Source organism: Nerophis ophidion, linkage group LG22 (genome assembly GCF_033978795.1).
Source record: "Nerophis ophidion isolate RoL-2023_Sa linkage group LG22, RoL_Noph_v1.0, whole genome shotgun sequence".
Lineage (NCBI taxonomy): Eukaryota > Metazoa > Chordata > Actinopteri > Syngnathiformes > Syngnathidae > Nerophis > Nerophis ophidion.
This window is the reverse complement of record NC_084632.1, coordinates 19,886,123-19,909,827: the sequence shown is the minus strand read 5'-3', so window position 1 is coordinate 19,909,827 and position 23,705 is coordinate 19,886,123. Positions and strand designations below refer to the sequence as shown.

At 41.1% G+C, this 23,705-nt stretch overlaps 1 protein-coding gene across 1 annotated transcript; it reads left to right on the top strand.

Annotated features, from left to right (window-relative positions):
- Positions 1-1,240: 1,240 nt before the first annotated feature.
- Positions 1,241-22,736, top strand: slc35e1 (solute carrier family 35 member E1). The gene is made up of 6 exons (XM_061883461.1): positions 1,241-1,609; positions 13,340-13,410; positions 15,915-16,052; positions 16,391-16,516; positions 16,592-16,837; positions 19,670-22,736. The coding sequence occupies exons 1-6, from the start codon at positions 1,282-1,284 to the stop codon at positions 19,901-19,903; spliced, it is 1,143 nt and encodes a 380-aa protein (XP_061739445.1). The 5' UTR covers positions 1,241-1,281; the 3' UTR covers positions 19,904-22,736.
- Positions 22,737-23,705: the final 969 nt, after the last annotated feature.

Below are 23,705 nucleotides of genomic sequence, written 5' to 3'. Positions count from 1 at the left end.
GAATACATTATATGAAAAGTACAGTTTACACAGTACAGTATCACATTCTGTACAATTGACCACTAAATGGTAACACCCGAACAGGTTTTTCAACTTGTTTAAGTCGGGGTCCACGTTAATCAGTTCATGGTAATGTGTGTAAGGTGTGTAATTTGTTGTGAGTTCATGCACTGTGTTGGTTTTGTTCTGTGAAAAAGGTGATATTCTCGCACGGTTCATTTTGTGCAGCAATAAAAAAAACATTACTTTTTCTTGAATTTGAAAAATTTTTTTTTTTTATTTTTCACTAAAGAAGGGTTTGGTGAATTTGCATACGAAACTGGTGGGGTTGGGTACCTCCAACAAGGTTAAGAACGTTCTCAACCTTGTTGGAGGTACCGAACCGTGTGTTTGTGTGGCTAAAGGCTAAAGCTTCCCAACTCCGTCTTTCTACTTTGACTTCTCCAATATTAATTGAACAAATTGCAAAAGATTCAGCAACACAGCTCTCCAAAATCCTGTGTAATTATGACGATAAAGTAGACGACTTTTAGCTGTGTGTGTGCGCAGCGCTCATATTTCCTAACAGCCCGTGACGTCAAGCGTACACGTCATCATTACGCGACGTTTTCAAGAAAAAACTCCCGTTAAATTTATAATTGCAATTTAGTTAACTAAAAAGGCCGTATTGGCATGTGTTGCAATTTTAATATTTCATCATTGATATATAAACTATCAGACTGCGTGGTCGGTAGTAGTGGGTTTCAGTAGGGCTTTAAAGTCCACGTTTACATCACACTCAAATTTTTACTGCATGCCTTTGGTAAGTGCCGGAGTGAGAAGAGGTTTTAAAATAATTAGCGCATGCTTACTTTTAGGGCAATGTGAGTGTGAATGTTGTCTGTCCATCTGTGTTGGCCCTGCGATGAGGTAGCGACTTGTCCAGAGTGTACGATGCCGAATGCAGCTGAGAAAGGCTCCAGCACACCCCGTGACCCCAAAAGGGACAAGCGGCAAAAAATGGATGGATGATTTGTACATTTTCAGAATGTGCTTGTTCTATTTTTAAACAAATAAAACAATCTGAAGTTGTCTTTACTTTTTAAGTTACCGTGCCGTGATTTTACCAGTCCGGCCCACTTGGGACTTCGACACCCCTGCTCCACTTCAAGCGGTTCACCTTGTTGCTGTTTTATTGTGAAGGCGACAGAGCCGGAAGCAGCGCGCTCTATTGCGGTGCGCGCGCCCGGGCTTCTTCACGCCTCTCTGTGGCGCCGGTGACGCGTCAGTCCGCTGTGAAAGATGGCTGCGGTGGAGCGGGTTCAGGTCAGGGAAGGCTTCCGGATAGTTGTCCTGTGCGTGTGCTGGTACACCGTCAGCTCGGGCGGCAACGTCATCAACAAAATCATCCTCAATGGCTTCCCTTACCCGGTCACGGTGTCTCTCTTTCATATATTCTCCATTGTCGTGTTCCTGCCGCCCTTGCTGCGGGCATGGGGAGTCCCCAAAACAGAACTACCGAGAAGGTACTACTGCTGGTCCATTCTTCCTTTGGCTTTCGGGAAATACTTTGCGTCGGTGTCGGCCCACTTCAGCATATGGAAAGTGCCGGTTTCCTACGCGCACACCGGTGAGTGCACTTCAGAATGGGATAGAATGAATGTTTTATGACCACTATTGTGGTTGTGCCTTCACCCGATGCTAGCTCTTTAGGCTAACCTGGTACTACCGTATTTCCTTGAATTGCCGCCAGGGCGCTAATTAATTTAAAACCTCTTCTCACTCCTGCGCTTACCAAAGGCATGCGGTAAAAGTAAGCACGCGCTAATTATTTTAAAACCTCTTCTCACTCCGGCACTTACCAAAGGCATGCAGTAAAAATTTGAGTGTGATGTAAGCTTGGACCTTAAATCCTACTGAATAGCTCTTAAAGGCCTACTGAAATGAGATTTTCGTATTTAAATGGGGATAGCAGGTCCATTCTATGTGTCATACTTGATCACTTCGCGATATTGCCATATTTTTGCTGAAAGGATTTAGGACATTGTTTTTAATGGGAGCTGTCATGCCAAATTTCTTCCCCCCTACAATAACCTCCCCCCCATTTACTTCCGGGGTCATGATTAATACAGACGTTTTGTTAATGCTATATTTTAAAAATACAGACGTTTTGTTAACGCTATATTATTAAAAAAATTTAAAAACAATTTACAAACACAAGCTATGGGATGACGCATTTACTTCCGGGGTCACATTCCCTCTTATGTCATCCCATAGCATGTGTTTGTAAATTGTTTTTTAAATTTTTTTATAATATAGCGTTAACAAAACGTCTGTATTTTTATAATATAGCGTTAACAAAATGTCTGTATTAATCATGACCCCGGAAGTAAATGGGGAGGGGAAGGTTTTTGTAGGGAGAAGAAATTTGGCGTGACAGAGCCTCTAACAAAAAGAGCTATTCGGACCGAGAAAACGATAATTTCCCCATTAATTTCAGCGAGGATGAAAGATTCGTGTTTGAGAATATTGATAGCGACGGACTAGCAAAAAAAAAAAAAAAAAAACGCGATTGCATTAGGACAGATTCAAATGTTTTTAGAGACATTTACTAGGATAATTCTGGAAAATACCTTATCTTTCTATTGTGTTGCTAGTGTTTTAGTGAGTTTAACAGTACCTGATAGTCGGAGGTGTGTGTCCACGGGTGTCTTGACGCAGTGTCTCAGGGAAGTCGACGGCAGCTTTATGGACGGCACAAGCTCAGCTGATCTCTGGTAAGAAGCGATTTTTTACCACAATTTTCTCACCGAAACCTGCTGGTTGACATTCGGTCGGGATCCATGTTCGCTGTGGTCCATAGTAAAGTTTCACCTCCGGGAATTTTAAACAAGGAATCACCGTGTGTTTGTGTGGCTAAAGGCTAAAGCTTCCCAACTCCATCTTTCTACTTTGACTTGTCCAATATTAATTGAACAAATAACAAAAGATTCAGCAACACAGATCTCCAAAATACTGTATAATTATGCCGTTAAAGCAGACGACTTTTAGCTGTGTGTGTGTGCAGCGCTCCTTTTTCCTAACAGCCCGTCATCATTACGAAACGTTTTCTAGAAAAAACTTCCGGGAAATTTAAAATTGTAATTTAGTAAACTAAAAAGGCCTTATTGGCATGTGTTGCAATGTTAATATTTCATCATTGATATATAAACTATCAGACTGCGTAGTGGGTTTCAGTAGGCCTTTAATCTTCTTCCCTTTATGCGATTTCATTTTGAAAATGATGACAGGGGAAGTGTCATTCGTGACGTCACGAGTTTGACCAGGTGGTAATACTAAGCATGCGCTAATTATTTTGCGAAGCGAGTTTGACCCGGCAGTAATTCAAGGCTGGCGCATACTATATGCCCTGCGGCAATTCAAGGAAATACGGTATATTCATCTAACATATGGGCCTGCATCCATAATATGGGCCTGTCTGCTGGAAATATACTTTAAATAACTTTTAAGGCTGATAACAATATTTGACTACTAAATTAACCAGATGTTGTTTCATATAAACACCAATGCTAGGCTGATAGCTAGTAAATTGACTTAATTACTGTTGAGCTGCTGCGGGGAAGGTTATTCCCTGAATTAGGGCTGGGCAATATGGCCTTTTTTTTTTAATATCGCGATATTTTTAGGCCATATTGCAATACACGATATATATCTCGATATTTTGCCTTGGCCTTGAATGAACACTTGATGCATATAATCAAAGCAGTATGATGATTCTATGTGTCTACATTAAAATATTTTTGTTCATACTGCATTAATATATGCTCATTTTAAACTTTCATGCAAAGAATGAAATCACAACTAAGTCAATTGACCGAAAGTGTATTTATTAAACAGTTATTAAGCAGTGGCACACACATTCATGTCATTTTCAAAACAGAAAGTGCAAAATTGTCAGAGACATTTTAGGTGTCAAATAAAAATGAGCTGCATAAAAGGAAATCAAATAGTGTTCGTCCTTCGCTACGTAGTAGGTTACTACGGACGTTATTAAATTCTGTTGTTGATTATTATTTTCATACGGTGTTGATCTGGAAATGTTTGCCCCGGCATTTTGATGGTGTGGGCGTGTAGCACCGAACGGAGATGTTGCTGGGCGATATTGCCTTTTTTTAATATCGCAATATTTTTAGGCCATATCGCAATACACGATATATATCTCGGGGGTTGCGGGGGGGCTGGTGCCTATCTCCGCTACAATCGGGCGGAAGGCGGCGTACACCCTGGACAAGAGATGCATATAATCACAGCAGTATGAGGATTATATGTGTCTACATTAAAACATTCATGTTCATACTGCATTAATATATACTCATTTAAAATTTTCATGCAAAGAAGGAAATCACAACTAAGTCAATTGACCAAAAGTGTATTTATTAAGCAGTTATTAACCAGTGGCACACACATTCATGTCATTTTCAAAACAGAAAGTGCAAAATTGTCAGAGACATTTTAGGTGTCAAATAAAAATGAGCTGCATAATAGGAAATCAAATAGTGTTCGTCCTTCGCTATGTGGTAGGTTACTATGGACGCTATTAAATTCTGTTGTTGATTTTTTTTTTTCATAAGGTGTTGATCTGGGCATTTTGATGGCGTGGCCGTGTGGCACCAAACGGAGATGTTGACATGCGGAGTTTAAAGCACTCTTCATTCTCTAGCAGGTGACTTTTCAAATGATGCTACATGTTAGCAGTAATGCTACTTTTGGTAGCTACGCTTTTGGCCCACGCTTGACAAATTACGGTTGTCTGTTCGACATATTCCCACTTGAAGCCAGACGATGGACCCCCTGCCGTTTTTTTTGGGAATTAATTCTTCCTTCATTTGCACCTTCTTTCTCTCGTATTACCACTCGCACGGCACTGTTAGCATCACAGCTAACGTTACCCATGCCGCTACCTCTCTGCTCCGCTAGGGCGTATACGTATGTGATGTATGACGTGACAGTATGTGACGTGTGTAAGAGGGTGCGCTTGTCTGTAAGAAGGAGACGGGAAAGAGTGAGAAAAGCCTGTAATGTAATGCCCGCAGCTAAAAGCAACTGCGTGAGAACGTATACTCGAATATCACGATATAATCATTTTCTATATCGCACAGAAACAAACCCGCGATATATCATGTATATCGATATATAGCCCAATCATACCCTGAACCTGTGTTTTTTTTTTTAAACATGTTTATTACAGAAACAGAAAGAATACAAAGAAAGGTCACAATTTAACAAGAGAAACTTAAAAAGCAATAATCTATGAGAAAATATTGCAATACTATGGAAACAGAAGGAGTACGAAAAAGGTCACAATTTCAAAAAGAAAATCTTTGGCAGTATTGTAATCCATCCATCCATTTCCTACCACTTATTCCCTTTGGGGTCGCGGGGGGCGCTGGTGCCTATGTCGGCTACATTCTGGCGGAAAGCAGGGTACACCCTGGACAACTCCCCACTTCATCGCAGGGCCAACATAGATAGACAGACAACATTCACACACTAGGGCCAATTTAGTGTTGCCAATCAACCTATCCCCAGGTGCATGTCTTTGGAAGTGGGAGGAAACCAGAGTACCCGGAGGGAACTCACGCAGTCACGCGTAGGACTTGCAAACTCCTCACAGAAAAATCCCGAGCCCGGGATTGAACGCAGAACTGCTCACAATAGCTTCATATTGTGAGGCAGACGCACATGGTGGAACCCCTATCCCACCGTGCTGCCTCAGTATCATAATAAAAGTCGTAATTTTACTTAAGGCAAGCCCAAATTTTACAAGAAAAACTGAACATGTGTGCGATGGTATGACACAAGTCTTAATTTTACTAGACAAAAGTAACAATTTTATAAGAAAGCTTCAAAATGTTGGCGATATTATATTAATAATTGGAATTTTACTTGGTGAACTTATGAGAAAAGTCATCATTTTATCCATCCATCCATCTTCTTCCGCTTATCCAAGGTCGGGTCGCGGGGGCAGCAGCCCAAGTAGGGAAGCCCAGACTTTCCTCTCCCCAGCCACTTCATCCAGCTCTTCCCGAGGGATCCTGAGGAAGACATAGTCTTCCCAACGTGTCCTGGGTCTTCCCCTTGCCCTCCTACTGGTTGGACGTGCCCTAAACACCTCCCTATGGACGTGTTCGGGTGGCATTCTGACCAGATGCCCGAACCACCTCATCTGGCTCCTCTCAATGTGGAGGAGCAGCGGCTTTACTTTGAGCTCCTCCCGTATGACAGAGCTTCTCAGCCTATCTCTAAGGGATAACCCCGCCACCCAACTGAGAAAACTCATTTAGGCCGCTTGTACCCGTGATCTTGTCATCATTTTACTCAATAAAAATTCAGATAGGTTGATTTGCAACACTAAATTGGCCCTGGTGTGTGAATGTGACTGTGAATGTTGTCTGTCTATCTGTGTTGGCCCTGCGATGAGGTGGCGACTTATCCAGGGTGTACCCCGCCTTCCCCGAAGGGGAAGGTTATTCCCCCAACCTGTGTTTTTTTTTAGCATGTATATTACAGAAACAGAACGAATATGAGAGGTCACAATTTCACAAGAGAAACTTAGAAAGTAATAATTTTACAAGAAAGTATTGCAATATCACTGAAACGGAACGAGTAAGAAAAAGGTCACAATTTCAAAAGAAAATCTTTGGCAGTGTTATAATCCATCCAGCCATCCATTTTCTACCGCTTATTTCGTTCGGGGTCGCGGGAGGCGCTGGAGCCTATCTCAGCTACAATCGAGCGGAAGGTGGCGTACGCACTGGACAAGTCACTACCTCATCGCAGGGCCAACACAGATAGACAGACAACATTCACACTCACATTCACACACTAGGGCCAATTTAGTGTTGCCAATCAACATATCACCAGGTGCATGTCTTCGGAGGTGGGAGGAAGCCAGAGTACCAAGGTGTAGCCCACCTTCCGCCCGAAAGAGTTAGTGTTGCAAGGGCTTCTGGGTATTTGTTCTGTTGTGTTACGGTGCAGATGTTCCCCCGAAATCTGTTTGTCATTCTTTTTAGTGTGGGTTCACAGTGTGGCGCATATTTGTAACAGTGTTAAAGTTGTCTTTACCCTCAGTGTGACCTTTATGGCTGTTGACCAAGTATGCATGCATTCCCTTGTGTGTGTGAAAAGCCGTAGATATTGTGTGATTGGGCTGCCACGCAAAGGCAGCGTGTTTAAGGTTTATTGGTGCTCTGTACTTCTCCCTACGTCCATGTACCACTCTGTTCATCGGCGTTTTAGTAATAAATTTTTCTTTTTGAAACCAATACCAATCATTTCCGATATTACATTTTAAAGCATTTATCGGCCAATAATATCGGCAGCAACGTTCCCTCTAAGTTCAGTGGTCCCCAACCTTTTTGTAGCTGCGGACCAGTCAAAGCTTGAAAATTTCATAAAGAAATACAACCATGTGTGCTTACGGACTGTATCCCTGCTGACTGTATTGATATATAATGTATATATTATGTTTTTATGTTCATTCAATAATAAAAAATAAAAAAAAAACATACCCGGTACCGCGGCCCGGTGGTTGGGGACCACTGCTCTAAGGTACGCGCCTTTGCAACTGCACACTGCTCACGCGTCCTCTGCGCACGGCAAATCTAGGCCGCGCACAAAATCGAATAAAAAGATAAGCGCATAACAGTGTGCACGTCTGCCGTCGCTCACATGTGCGCCACTGAATGCTCAAGGAGTTTTGGCGTTTGCTCACACATATGAACAATTAGAGGGAAAATTGATCGGCAGTCCAAAATTAGCGGACATCTCTAATAATTATTGATATTTCTTATGACCTATGGAAAACATAGACCAGGACAGAACATAATACATTTTTATTTCAAATGTAACCTTCCTCCTAATAGAATCCCCTCAGATGTCAAGACAGAAAGGAAAGGAAATGTCAACAAAACCATGGAAAACATTAAATCAATGTAGAATTAAAACAAATACTTACCATTAACCTCTTTTGGATTAAGGTGCTTAGAATAAGGAATATGTTAGTAATGCTTAATAAAGTGTAACAAAATGGTGTGTAAATGTAAACAGAGAAACCCTAAGAAGAACAATATTTAGCAGGTTTACTGCCGTGAAATTGCTGTTAGTTTGAATTTATGTTACGCAACAATTCATCCATTCAGTTTTCTACTGCTTGTCCCATGGGTGGCTGGAGCCTATCGCAGCTGTATCCGGGTGGAAGGCGGTTTACACCCTGGACAAGTCGCCAACTCATCACAGGGCCAACATAGATAGACAGACAACATTCACACTTACATTCCCAATTTTAGTGCAGTAATCATCCAAATATTATTTGACAAAATTATTTTAAAGTAACACCCATCCATCCATTTTTTACTGCTTGTCCCTTTTAGAGGGAATAAGCGGTAGAAAACAGATGGATGGATAGATCGATTACCTGTCCATTGCGATATATATTGATATTGTTTTATCGGCCCAGCCCTAATAAAAATTTAATATTCGTAGTTTCATGTGAAATTAGTGTGTACATCACGTGGATTAACCCCTTTGCATTCTACAGAGCCTCGAAGGGGACATGGTGGGAAGAAAAATTGTTTTAGAAAAGGCAAGATAAAATATAAGCAAAATCCAGAGAAACTATTGCAGTAAAGGTAAAGAAGGTAGTATTTTGTTGTTTGCTAATCTTTAGACGAGTTCGTGACCCGAGGAATTCTAACAGGGCCGCCTAGTTGACTGCTCTTGGGTCAGGTTTTCAATTTCTGGTCCTGAGAAACTTTTCTATAAACTTTCTCAGGATTTTACAATAGTTTATAAATATACTTTCTCTCCATGTTTTTTGTTTCACCTTAAAAATGAAAATAATCACAATAATTTTTAATCAAAATATCGATAATAAATCACTTACCATCCATCCATCCATCCATCATCTTCCGCTTATCCGAGGTCGGGTCGCGGGGGCAGCAGCCTAAGCAGGGAAGCCCAGACTTCCCTATCTCCAGCCACTTCGTCTAGCTCTTCCCGAGGGATCCTGAGGAAGACATAGTCTTCCCAACGTGTCCTGGGTCTTCCCCTTGCCCTCCTACTGGTTGGACGTGCCCTAAACACCTCCCTAGGGAGGCGTTCGGGTGGCATCCTGACCAGATGCCCGAACCACCTCATCTGGCTCCTCTCGATGTGGAGGAGCAGCGGCTTTACGTTGAGCTCCTCCCGGATGGCAGAGCTTCTCACCTTATCTCTAAGGGAGAGCCCCGCCACCCGGCGGAGGAAACTCATTTCGGCCGCTTGTACCCGTGATCTTATCCTTTCGGTCATGACCCAAAGCTCATGACCATAGGTGAGGATGGGAACGTAGATCGACCGGTAAATTGAGAGCTTTGCCTTCCGGCTCAGCTCCTTCTTCACCACAACGGATCGATACAACGTCCGCATTACTGAAGACGCCGCACCGATCCGACTGTCGATCTCACGATCCACTCTTCCCCCACTCGTGAACAAGACTCCTAGGTACTTGAACTCCTCCACTTGGGGCAGGGTCTCCTCCCCAACCCGGAGATGGCACTCCACCCTTTTCCGGGCGAGAACCATGGACTCGGACTTGGAGGTGCTGATTCTCATTCCGGTCGCTTCACACTCGGCTGCGAACCGATCCAGTGAGAGCTGAAGATCCCGGCCAGATGAAGCCATCAGGACTACATCATCTGCAAAAAGCAGAGACCTAATCCCGTGGCCACCAAACCGGAACCCCTCAACGCCTTGGCTGCGCCTAGAAATTCTGTCCATAAAAGTTATGAACAGAATCGGTGACAAAGGACAGCCTTGGCGGAGTCCAACCTTCACTGGAAACGTGTCCGACTTACTGCCAGCAATGCGGACCAAGCTCTGACACTGATCATACAGGGAGCGGACCGCCACAATAAGACAGTCCGATACCCCATACTCTCTGAGCACTCCCCACAGGACTTCCCGAGGGACACGGTCGAATGCCTTCTCCAAGTCCACAAAGCACATGTAGACTGGTTGGGCAAACTCCCATGCACCCTCAAGAACCCTGCCGAGAGTATAGAGCTGGTCCACAGTTCCACGACCAGGACGAAAACCACACTGTTCCTCCTGAATCCGAGGTTCGACTATCCGGCGAAGCCTCCTCTGCAGTACACCTGAATAAACCTTACCGGGAAGGCTGAGGAGTGTGATCCCACGATAGTTGGAACACACCCTCCGGTCCCCCTTCTTAAAGAGAGGGACCACCACCCCGGTCTGCCAATCCAGAGGTACCGCCCCCGATGTCCACGCGATGCTGCAGAGTCTTGTCAACCAAGACAGCCCCACAGCATCCAGAGCCTTAAGGAACTCCGGGCGGATCTCATCCACCCCCGGGGCCTTGCCGCCGAGGAGCTTTTTAACTACCTCAGCGACCTCAGCCCCAGAAATAGGAGAGTCCACTACAGATTCCCCAGGCACCGCTTCCTCAAAGAAAGACGTGTTGGTGGGATTGAGGAGGTCTTCGAAGTATTCCCTCCACCGATCCACAACATCCGCAGTCGAAGTCAGCAGAACACCATCCGCACCATACACGGTGTTGATAGTGCACTGCTTCCCCTTCCTGAGGCGCCGTATGGTGGTCCAGAATCGCTTCGAAGCCGTCCGGAAGTCGTTTTCCATGGCTTCCCCGAACTCTTCCCATGTCCGAGTTTTTGCCTCCGCGACCGCTAAAGCTGCACATCGCTTGGCCCGTCGGTACCCGTCCACTGCCTCCGGAGTCCTATGAGCCAAAAGAACCCGATAGGACTCCTTCTTCAGCTTGACGGCATCCCTCACTGCTGGTGTCCACCAACGGGTTCTGGGATTACCGCCACGACAGGCACCAACAACCTTGCGGCCACAGCTCCAATCAGCCGCCTCGACAATAGAGGCTCGGAACATGGTCCACTCGGACTCAATGTCCCGCACCTCCCTCGTGACATGTTCAAAGTTCTCCCGGAGGTGTGAATTGAAACTCTCTCTGACAGGAGACTCTGCCAGACGTTCCCAGCAGACCCTCACAATGCGCTTGGGCCTGCCAGGTCTGTCCGGCATCCTCCCCCACCATCGCAGCCAACTCACCACCAGGTGGTGATCGGTAGAAAGCTCCGCCCCTCTCTTCACCCGAGTGTCCAAAACATAAGCCCGCAAATCCGATGACACAACTACAAAGTCGATCATGGAACTGCGGCCTAGGGTGTCCTGGTGCCAAGTGCACATATGGACACCCTTATGTTTGAACATGGTGTTTGTTATCGACAAACTGTGACGAGCACAAAAGTCCAATAACAAAACACCACTCGGGTTTAGATCCGGGCGACCATTATTCCCAATCACGCCTCTCCAGGTTTCACTGTCGTTGCCAACATGAGCGTTGAAGTCTCCCAGTAGGACAAGGGAATCACCCGGAGGAGCACTTTCCAGTACTCCCTCGAGTGTTCCCAAAAAGGGTGGGTATTCTGAACTGCTGTTTGGTGCGTAAGCACAAACAACAGTCAGGACCCGTCCCCCCACCCGAAGGCGAAGGGAAGCTACCCTCTCGTCCACTGGGTTGAACTCAAACGTACAGGCTTTGAGCCGGGGGGCAACCAGAATTGCCACCCCAGCCCGTCGCCTCTCACTGCCGGCAACGCCAGAGTGGAAGAGGGTCCAGTCCCTCTCGAGAGAACTGGTTCCAGAGCCCTTGCTGTGCGTCGAGGTGAGTCCGACTATATCCAGCCGGAACTTCTCTACCTCGCGCACTAGCTCAGGCTCCTTCCCCCCCAGTGAGGTGACGTTCCACGTCCCAAGAGCTAGCTTCTGTAGCCGAGGATCGGACCGCCAAGTGCCCTGCCTTCGGCTGCCGCCCAGCTCACAATGCACCCGACCTCTATGGCCCCTCCTATGAGTGGTGAGCCCATTGGAGGGATGACCCACGTTGCCTCTTCGGGCTGTGCCCGGCCGGGCCCCATGGGAACAGGCCCGACCACCAGGCGCTCGCCATCGTGCCCCAACTCCGGGCCTGGCTCCAGAGCGGGGCCCCGGTGACCCACGTCCGGGCGAGGGAAATCTGGGTTCATTTCGTTGTAATTCCATAGAAGTCTTTGAGCTGCTCTTTGTCTGATCACTCACCTAGGACCTGTTTGTCTTGGGAGACCCTACCAGGGGGCATGAAAACCCCCAGACAACATAGCTCCTAGGATCATTGGGACACGCAAACTCCTCTACCACGGTAAGGTAGCAGCTCAGAGAGGAGTAAATCACTTACTTTTGGTTTAAAATATTTATTCAAAAATAATCACAATTATTTTGATCGATATTCATAATGTTAGGTTAACTATTGTGTCTTGCCTGTATATGACGTCATCGTGTAAATTGAATGGAAATAGTCAAATAAATAGCCTTGATAAATGTTACTTATACTGTATATTTGGACACAAATAGGGATGTTCGATCAGGGATTGATGCAGCCAATTCCCATACCAAAATGTAAATGTATTAATGTAAATTTTGTAATTTATTTATTGTCCATCCATCCATCGATTTTCTACCGCTTATTCCCTTAAAATCCCTTTCTCTCAAAGTCCTCCTTTGTCCAATGAATTATTCTCTGAATTTTAAAACCTGAACCAAAACAACAAAAATATATATCTAAATAAAATAAAATATATGTTTACTAACCGGAATGCACATAAATAAATCTTTTGGTGTAGCTCCTGATGTTATGTTAATTGTTTACCCTTGCTATAATAACTTTCAATGTCTATAGAGAATTCAATCAACACAGGAATGAAGAATATCTACCTTTTAAATGAGCCCTTGAAAGGAGTACCTGGGCCTGTTTGTTTACACTGAAATGACTCACTGCTAAGCTACTGATTGTGACATATTTTGTATTCAACTCCCTTCCAACTTGTTTGTTAAATGACTTGCCATCAACATTATTTAACTCAGTTAGTATGTATTTATAAATTATTCCAGCAGGCAGCGAAAGGACAATTTAATTATGTAATCAGTCTTCTAGTAAATGTATTTAAAAATTAATCATGAATAAAAACAAGTGGTAGAAAAATAGATAGATGGATGGTTAAACATAATTAATTGTAAGTGATGACTCGAAGAGTACTGTCTTGGTTACTGCAGCGCCTTAGGTTATTTGTTGTTTAAAATTTCTAGCGGAATTTTCAAGGTAATGTTTTCCAAACTTGCACTACCTGTGCAATTTATTTTTGAGTGCAGACAGACTTGATTTTAATGTTAATGTCTGATTTAAACAAGTCCATTGTCATGTTTTCCAACTTTGTGTTTTTCTTTGCAGTCAAAGCCACGATGCCAATATGGGTTGTGCTCTTGTCAAGAATCATCATGAGGGAGAAGCAGACCACCAAGGTGAGTTGAATACACACGGCAAACAAGGACCGCTGTGTGTCGGGAGTGGTGATGTGGCACTGTGTGGGACTGTACCGCAGCTTGTATTACACTACAGGTATAAGAAAACAGGAACGTTCCCGTGTGGTTTTACCTTCACTAGACAGTTTCCAAACTACTGTAGTTTGCTAATGTGGCTGTTGAAGTTGATTTGGTTGCCTGCCTGTGTTAAAACTACAGCAAGCATTACTTCTTGTATTTGAGGTGTAATGTTTCAGTAACACAAACTGCCTCAAAATGTGTGCTTTATTTCTACATAGCAAAACCAGTGTGGATAATTGAGACCTTCATTGTTGCATCTTACATCTGGGTGTCATGTTTACCTTTGCACTAGGTGTTCACCCAGGCTAGGAATGTCGCTGGATACAACATCCACAGATCCTGTTTGAGAAGCCATAACTAGACTAAGAGCCTTGAACTGCATACAATCTCATACAAGGGCTCAATCAACATAATATACTGTACATGCCTTACAGTCATATTGTAAAAACTGATGCCACTTTTTTTATGTTCATGTGGACTTTCGATTTTGAAATGAAGAAAAATGTATTAGCTTTTTATATATGGAGAGAAACTTGGATCTAGACCAGGCGTGCCCACACTTTTTCTGCAGGTGAGGTACTTTTCAATTGACCGAGTCGAAGGAATCTACCTCATTCATATATATAATTTATATTTAAATATTTATGAAAGAGACGTTTTTGTTAACACGTTAAAGGTGTTTAATGATAACACAAGCATGTTTAACAGATATAGATTCCTTTGTTTCATGAAGACAAGAATACAAATTGGTGTCGTACCTGATTCTGATGACTTGCATTGATTGGAATCAGACTGTAGTGCTGATAACGTCCACATTTTCGAATGGAGGAGAAAAAAAGTCCTCCTTTCTGTCCAATACCACATGAGATTGGTTAGTTTTTGGCATCTTATTTGTCCAGCTTCCATACTCGTTTTTATACATTTTGCAAGAAATACATTGACTGCAAACTCCGTAGGTTGCTATCTTGTGCACGCTAGCTTCCTGAGACTCTTATTTTGTTAGCGCAGGCTGGATGAAGCAGGACTTTTATTGTGAAGACAGCAACTGTGCAGTCTGTCTTTAGGGTTTTGTCAGCAGGTACGGCGCGAAAGTGTTGAAAAAAAAAAGTGTTTCTCGCCCTTCTTTCGATCATATTTTCTTAATAATGATCTCCCAGCAGCCAGCGTCATCTCAGAAGACCCTCGGGTGCCGTGAATGTTAATCCCGTGACGAAAGTGACGTCGTTAAAACGATTGATCTCGAATGTTTAGGTTTATTTTTTTAATGCTTGGTTTGCGATCGACTGGCAGACCCTCCACGATCGATCGGTAGCTCGCGATCGACGTAATGGGCACCACTGATCTAGACAAACAGTTCTTGAGTTTATGAATATTCTAGTGCTACCAAAAATAAAAAGTTAACTCATATAATTAATCACAAAAAAATAATCCCCTTAATAATGTATACACACAATTTGATCACGCAATTTATTTGGACTGTACTGACTTTTTTTTTTTTTTACCCTCAACCGCGCTTGATTACCTGTAAAGCAGTACAGATTGTTATACGGTCATTGCAAAAATAATTGCTGAGACTGGTGTTCTCCTTGGTAAATTTAAAATACGCTTTTACAGTCACAATCTGTCACTGCAGGTCAGGTCTAAGTTTAAGTTTGTCGGTGTTTTAATGTTTAGTGTTTGGTTCCTGTTCTGCGCTCTTATTTTGTAGTTTTCACATCCTGTTTTCTTGTCCCTGCAGTAGCTTTACTTTGTGGGCAAGCATACCTGTTTTCATTTGTAAATGTCTAATTAAGTTGAGCCCAGGCAGCCAGGGTATCTGCAGGATCTTTAAAAAAAAAGTTTGAAACAGTTTTAAATCCAACAATTAGAATTTAAGGCCTCAAAATGTCTAAAATTTTACTAAAAGCCCATAAAAGGTCTTAAATACGATTTTGAAAGGTCTAATAAATCTATTAACGTTACTCTTTTTCAAAACATTCATAAACTTTGGTCTTGCTTTAAATGATTTGATATTTGAGGACGCTATAATGTCACTGCAAAATGGAACTAAAGTAGGCTGCCTGTGCTGCCTGGTCAGAATTTGCACTACCAGCTAATGTGCTGTTACAGCTTAGCATAGCAGCTGTAAATGCAAAGCGATGCTTAATGTGTTAAATACTGTTTTTCAGTTAAATTGTAATTTATATCCAGTGGTTGGATACAAAGCTTGTGGTTACTCTAATTAATGTGTTTGAATGTAAATAAAATCGTTTTATAATGTACTGTTTTGCTGTGCAAATACCAGCTGAAACTAGTAAAAATGTTTTTTTTTTACATTTTCCCAATACTTGTTGAAAATATTTTAAGGTTTTATAGAAAAGTCAATACAAATCATTCATATTCCAATGTTTTTGTTTTGTTTTATTGCTTCCTCCACACGGAAGGTGTACATATCTCTGATCCCCATCATTGGCGGAGTGCTGCTGGCCACAGCGACGGAGCTGTCCTTTGACGTTTCGGGTCTCATCAGTGCTCTGGCTGCCACGCTCTGCTTCTCCCTACAGAATATATTCTCCAAAAAGGTACATACAGTCAAATTGTTTACATTTTTGTCACATAAATATATTCATTATGTAACGGTTTCATGCAAGGACAACATCTGCTCTATGTTTCATTACTTTATTGCGGGTGTTTTTCCCCCTCTAATGTTTCACATATGAAAATCATCAAGCCAAATTTGAAACAGACATATGATGGATTTCTTTTTCATTACAGCTGCTTCAGGTTTTTTAAAATTTTTATCACAGTTGACAAACTTCCATTTGGAGGTTGTTAAAATCGTTAACTAAGTTGATAAACAGAAGCATTGTATCCCTGTTCATCCTTGTGAGAAGACAACATTCATGTTTTCTTTCTTTAGGTGTTGCGTGACACTCGAATCCACCACCTGCGGTTGCTCAACATATTGGGCTTCAATGCAGTAATATTCATGCTGCCCACCTGGGTGCTGGTGGACCTCTCTGTCTTTCTTGTCAATGACGATCTGGTGTGTAATCACTTCATAATGTGCTTCAAAGAATTGGATTTCTAACCCTAAACGCCTTTTGTTTGTCCCTCACAGTGGGACATGTCGGGGTGGACCAGAACTGTCGTCCTCCTGCTCATCAGTGGCTTTTGCAACTTCGCTCAGAACGTCATCGCCTTCAGCGTGCTTAATCTGGTCAGCCCGCTCAGCTACGCCGTGGCAAATGCTACCAAGAGGATTATGGTTATCAGCATCTCACTGTTTATGCTGCGTAACCCCGTGTCACTTACCAATGTGATGGGCATGATGACGGCCATAGTTGGGGTCTTCCTCTACAACAAGGCAAGTCACTCTAACACAATTACGTTGTGTATGTGCATCATTGCTGTGTAAGTATATGCGATGCAATTTTGGAAGATATCATATTGGATAGCTCTTAATTTAATGGGTGAACACTTATATGTCGGGTTTTACTCAAGCACAGTTCCCAGGACTACATAATGGGTTCCAACTCATATATGTTCATTATATAATGACATATTACAGTGTTCAGCCTAGCCAGCATGAAAACAACATTCAACTTTAATATACAGACATTATATTGTGACTTTACATTACATATTACACAAACTGCAAGGCAATGTTGTAAAAAATCATCTTAATCTGGTGTTTTGAGTACACCTTTCAGTTTATGTTGAATATTGATCAATCAGTTAATCACTTGCTTACACGAATTAAATTAACTTCAGAAAAGACCCCAATATTTTGACAGAAATGCAATTTTATTGTCAGAATGTCATACACAAATATTTTGTTTTACTTGAATGCACGTCATTGATTAAAACTTGGTTAAAGTATAGTATGAAGTCCACACTTGAAACAATTTCACAACATTATCACAGATAAGATGCTGATGTACTAGGGATGTAAGGGTGATATAAATATCGTGGCCTTTTGGTTTCAAAATGCTAGCAATAATCCCGTGGTATTTGACTGTATTAAACTTGGAGTACTCCCGTCAATGTAGGATTTAACGCTATTAAATAGGCTGCCTGAATGTTATTGTTTTATACTTGTTAAACTGGGTGTTTACATTGTCAGTTTGAAGACACTAAATTGAATTTACTTGAAATACTTGATGTTCCTGTTCTAATAATTGCACTTGAAAATACTTGTTTGTAGCAATTAATATGATTAGAACCTTTAAGCATTATGTTTGTGCTTAATTACAGTAGGTTTGTTTAACCTAAACATTCCTGCCACTTGATTTTACACAGTATGGCATATTTACTAAGCCTTTAGTTTTTGACAATACCACAGTAATATCGTAACGGTAACGTACTGTTAGATTTTGATATTGTTACATCCATATGATGTACACCAATGATAAATACATCTATAAACATCACTCTGAGTGCACTGTGTGGTCAAAAATGAAAAAAGATTGCATGAATAATTTGCATTTATACGTGATATTGTGATAACTTTTAGGGATTATTATCTAGGGGTGTAATGGTACGTGTATTTGTATTGAACCGTTTCGGTACGGGGGTTTTGGTTCGGTTCGGAGGTGTACCGAACGACACAAACATATTACGGTAAGTAGCGCACCGCAGGTTGTCTAAACAATGCTCACCGAGGCACAATGAATTGATTTACATGGACCCCGACTTAAACAAGTTGAAAAACTTATTCGGGTGTTACCATTTAGTGGTCAATTGTACAGAATATGTACTGTACTGTGCAATCTACTAATAAACGTTTCAATCAATCAAAAAAACAACAACACACGGCATGCTAGCAATGACTGGGCTATGATAGACTGACCACACCTCCTCTTTTCACGGGATATGTCCTCTTTGCGGAGCTGTCCAGGTGGAGTTTCTTAAATGCCTCGAATGTCCGGCATTTTAAGTTAGAGTTGCATGTATTTTCAATGTATGTTCAGGGTTAAGAAGGGGTTAAAAACAAACAAAAAAAGTGGTGCGCGCAGCAACATTCGTGAGGGAGGGGCAGAAACAGAGAGAGCAAGAGATTTATGATAAACGCACATGGGTCACCAGGCTCTGCTTTTTACCCATAGATTTATCAGATTTAATTTTTTATTATCTATAGCAGGGGTGTCAAAATTGTGCACCGGAGGCCATTTTCGGCCCACAGCTAATGTTTTAAAGGCCCATGGCACATTCTAAAAATACTATTAAAATAAACAAAAAAATTAACAAAAGTGAAATAAAAAAGCTTAAAGGCTAAATGCAATTTAGAAAAAGTTGCAACGTTGACTAATTAAACAAAGCTGTTCTTTTTTTTCTTTCAAACTGTCATTGCTTAAAACATAATATTGAATCAAAATCAATGTTATTATGAATTATTGACCTATCCAAATTTTCGATTACTTCACATTAAATATTCCACTAAAATAAAAAAATATTTTTGGTGGAAGATTTAGCAAATTCTTTTTTTTTTTTTTTTTGTGTCATGAAAAAGGGACGTTTTTGTCATGAAAAAGGGGGGGTTTTGTGGTTGGTGCACTAACTGTAAGTGTATATTGTGTTTTTTATGTTGATTTAATAAAAATAAAATAAAAAACTTTTTTTTTTTTTTTTTAAATAAAAATGAATAAAAGATTCTTCTGCGGCCCGGTACCAATCGGGCCAAGGGGGCCGCGCCCTGGTGTTTGGGGACCACTGGCCTAGTGGTTAGAGGGTTAGATTGTCCGCCCTGAAATCGGTAGGTTGTGAGTTCAAACCCCGGCCGAGTCATACCAAAGACTATAAAAAAATGGGTTCCATTACCTCCCTGCTTGACACTCAGCATCAAGGGTTGGAATTGGGGGTTAAATCACCAAAATGATTACCGGTCTGATTCACCGCTGCTGCTCACTGCTCTCCTCACCTCCCAGTGGGTGATCAAGGGTGATGGGTCAAATACAGAGAATAGAATAATTTCGCCACACCTTGTGTGTGTGTGTGTGTGTGTGTGTGTGTGTGTGTGTGTGTGTGTGTGTGTGTCAATCATTGGTACTTTAACTTTATATCGGAAATTCACTGCTATCACTGGTTTGATGTCGAAAATCAATAAAATTGAGGCATGTATCTTTGTATCCAGATAAATGTAATGATGATCAGTATGTTTTTTTCAAAAAAAGTAACCATTCTGACATTGTTCCGACAGGCCAAGTATGATGCTCACCAAGACAAGAAACTGCTGCCGAGCAACAAACAGGACCTGATGTCCTTTGACAACCCAGCATTACAGAAGCTTCAGGCCAACGGGTCAGTGCCTTTCTCCCATGGTTCAAAGCAGCAGCAGCAGCACAGTTGGAACAACGTGCTCACCGACCACTTCCAGTACAGTCGCCAGACCTACACGTCAAACTACAACAGCAACCACCAATATGTGGTGTAAAAGATGATAGACATGATTTTGTGTGTGTGTGTGCGTGTGCGTGTGTTTGTGTGGTACTCACCATCCCAGCTGCAATGGTCTGCTCTAAACATGAGACTCAGGCCCAGCGCAGACAGAAAAAGCAAGACGGCGCTGTCATGAGAGGGTCAGCGACCTCTCCCATGCCCCTTAATGTCCAAACCTCGCAGCGTGATCCCGTCCATCACACACAATGCTCATTTCATCTACAGATGGTGAGTGATGGATAAAACCAATTGTTTTTTTAATGTTTTTTTTGTTTACTTTCAAAGGGAGTGATGTCAACTGCGACTTCACGCCGACAGTCTGTCATGTTACATCTGGTAACAAGCGGAACGCCTTAATGTTTGGATTTTAGGCTTGTACTATTCTTCGCCAAGCTTGTGTCATGGTGGCCGGGAGGGTTGAGCTGCTGAAAGCATAGTTTATAAAAGAAGAAAACACGTCAGCACACACACACAGGAAGCATTCATATCCCATCAGACTTTGAATTACAAAAAGGTGTGAGACAAGTTCTGATACGCGGAACAGTCAGTGACCACTACTATTTTCTTACAGCGCAGAAAATAAATGAAATACTGAAAGTTTACGAAACAAAAATGTGCTTGTAAAATATCCAGTTTTTTAAATTGTTCAAACTTTGTGTAGGAGGTTTAGAATCATGCCACCCATTGTCTATTTTGATATGGATCCCTGGTATTTATTTATCAGGCGGAGTGGGACATCCTCTCTCCTGTCCAGGCCAAGTGTCAACCCTGAACCAAAGCTCCTCTGTTATATTTAGCCTGTCTTGAGTTTGCACATAATTTAAAAAAACCAAGTTGTATAAGAGTGTAGGTAGTGACGAACACCACTTACAGTACATACTGTACCACACGTGACATATCTTGTCATAGAACCAGCGCTTCATTTTGTGCAATAATCCATTGAACTGCCAACCGAGATGGATTATGGATTAGATTGCCATTGATTGCTGTGTCGCTATATGGGTTATTTATTCGGGATGGACACTGAAGATTTTGATGCAGCAATTTAAAGTATGGGAGTTGTTCTACTGTTTTTTTTTTTTCAATATTTGCTAATTGTTTAGTGTTGCGGGGGAAATAAAACACTTCCACAAGGAACTCACATACACACAAAGTGTGTGGTTAAATATCTTTAAATCAATCCATTCTTCAAATAGCATATTTTTATATGTCAATTAAAGTTATTTTATGCCTCATATCATCCCCTTCTAAAAATGTAAATCTGCTCCTTTTCCCTCATGAAAGATAATGTTACATCAAAAGGCAGATTGACACCGTGCACTTAAGCAATGTGAAAAGTTCCGTCATTACAATTACATTGGTGCAACAATTGCACTTTTTACATCCCACATCTTTTTGGTATAATGCAGCTTTTCACGTTTTGTTTTTGTGAAATATAGAAACCACGGCAAACTATAACCACAATAATTAAGAAGAATACCTCATGCAGAATGTTTTGATACTGCATCTCATTGGTGAGTACAGTATCAATTAACAAAACTGTCCCACATTAGGTTTAATCAAGACATCCTAAAACCAATCTTTTGATAATGATTACATGTATTTAATCATGCTTATGTTATTACTCACCATCAGTCAATAGAATATAACGTAAAAGACAGGACATGTTGACTCTTAAAACATCTCTTATTAATGATCCAATCATGCATTAATTGTGGTCTTGGGTGGTTTTACACAAAACGTTAGGAATATTCGGTTTTCAGGTTCGACTTCGGGATGAACCTAAAATGCACTTTGCTTTGTAACTTGTCACTCCATTAAAACTAATTTTGAAGTAAAAAAAAAAAATGCAATTGTTAGCACTTTATAATAAGTACACAGTCACACTATTAAGCATTAGTAAATACTGACTTCAATAATTTTACCAAGCATATTTCCGACATTAGTATGCAATTTATAAACAGTCATAAATGTTTTACTCATACTGTATTAATAAGCTCAGCTATAGAAGAAAAACTTAATGGTTGTATTTTTACTCCTTATAGATGATTGATTCAGCATTTTAACATTATGTTTAGGTATTGTCAATAGTTTGTTTGATCATTTAAAAAGTGTAGATAAATAAGACTTAATAATCTCTAGACATGATATATACATGCACTTACAGCATTGAGACATTTACTGATGGTTATATTTATAACTGTTTTTAAAAAGTGTACTAAATAGTAAGAATGTATTCATCAAAAACAGCTTTACTAGTGTTAAATAGTGTGTACTTATTATAAAAGGTTACAGTAATTCTTGTGACCCAACTTAGAAATGACTTGATCTAAGAGGTGTGTTTGTTATCTCGATTAGAAAGAAATGGAAGCTTGTCAGGTTAAGTTGGCAAGATTGCATCCATTCTCACTTCCTCATATCATGTTTTGTTAGGTGCTCATGTTGCCAAAAGCAAAGTGCACCACAAGGTGGAGGCCTTGCCTTGGAGTTGATGAAATGACTTTCTGATTGTCAAGCTGCTTATTTGAGTCTTGTGGACACTTCGAGAGAGCTTACTCAATTTAAAACTATCCGCTTTTATTTTGATCACTGGGATGTATAGTACATGTCAATAAGGAAGCAGGTGGTTTCTTTGTAAAACTTGTATGCTTATTATTTTTCTGTGTCTTTCAGAGTTTATACTCAACTAATGTTTATAGATTTTTATTTATGGTTGTCTCGGTACAAAACATTGTAACAACGGTGCTGCTACGGGCAGTTGTGTCGCTGATTATGATTTAGAAAAGGCTATTTTTAAATGTGGAAAAATAAATAGAATACTGAACTGATCTGTATTGAATGTCTTTTTTCAGGTATGTTTTCAGTGGGGACAATCAAAAAACAGGGGCGTTGTTTACACCCATACATAAAACTTAAAAAATACAGCATGAGGAACAACTTCAATTATTATTAAACAAATTTAGATTGCTTGGAGCCATCAAAACATTTATTATAAGCAAACCAGATGCTTTCAAAAAATAAACAAAACAAAACTGTTCAGTGCATCTCTGATATCAACGACTTACATCACTCACTATAGACATTGTTTAAATTAAATGACACAGAAACATTTAACATTCTTAGTTAGTCCCTTGGCTCCAAGGCACTCAGTTTGTTTTTTTAAACCTTACTGATCCTTGGAGCATGCCAAAAACTGGAGCAAGTCAGTATTTTTAGAGGCTAAATTAACTGTAATGTGGTTTAAATGCAGAGCTGATGGTGGAATATAAAAAGCTCTAGCACTTTTTCCACTGAGGGCCACAGACTGAAAAATCAAAGGGAAGTGAATAAAATATATTTCTCATTTTCAAAACCATACAGGCATGTCAGCTTTGTGTATTAGCATCAACATTTCAACTTTTACATTCACTCTTTTATTTCACTTTGAATTTTTTTCAGTAAAGTGTTTTCAGAACGTGCCGAGAAAAAAAATTGCAAAAGGACCCTGAGCCGCTCTTTGGACAACCCTGCTGTAGAGGCTTGTGAGCAAATTTACATTTAATTAAAACATCCCATCCATCATTCCATCCATTTTCTACCGCACGTCCCTTTCGGGGTCGCGGGGGTTTCTGGAGCCTTGTTTTATGTTTATATTTTATCCACAATAATCATTATGCAACACACTCATAACATTTCATCTTGTGGGAATCAGTCCTTTCAAGATTTTACAGGCTTTTTTGGGTGATTGTTAAAATGTTTAATTTCTTTTTTTGTTTGTTTTGTTTTTTTTAAGTTATGCAAAAGTTGAAATGTTTTGA

Coding starts and splice junctions, on each gene's coding strand:
- slc35e1 (XM_061883461.1), top strand. CDS start 1,282: ATGGCTGCGGTGGAGCGGGTTCAGGTCAGGGAAGGCTTCCGGATAGTT. Junction 1,610..13,339: donor GGTTTCCTACGCGCACACCG/GTGAGTGCACTT, acceptor TTTTCTTTGCAG/TCAAAGCCACGATGCCAATA. Junction 16,053..16,390: donor AGAATATATTCTCCAAAAAG/GTACATACAGTC, acceptor TTCTTTCTTTAG/GTGTTGCGTGACACTCGAAT.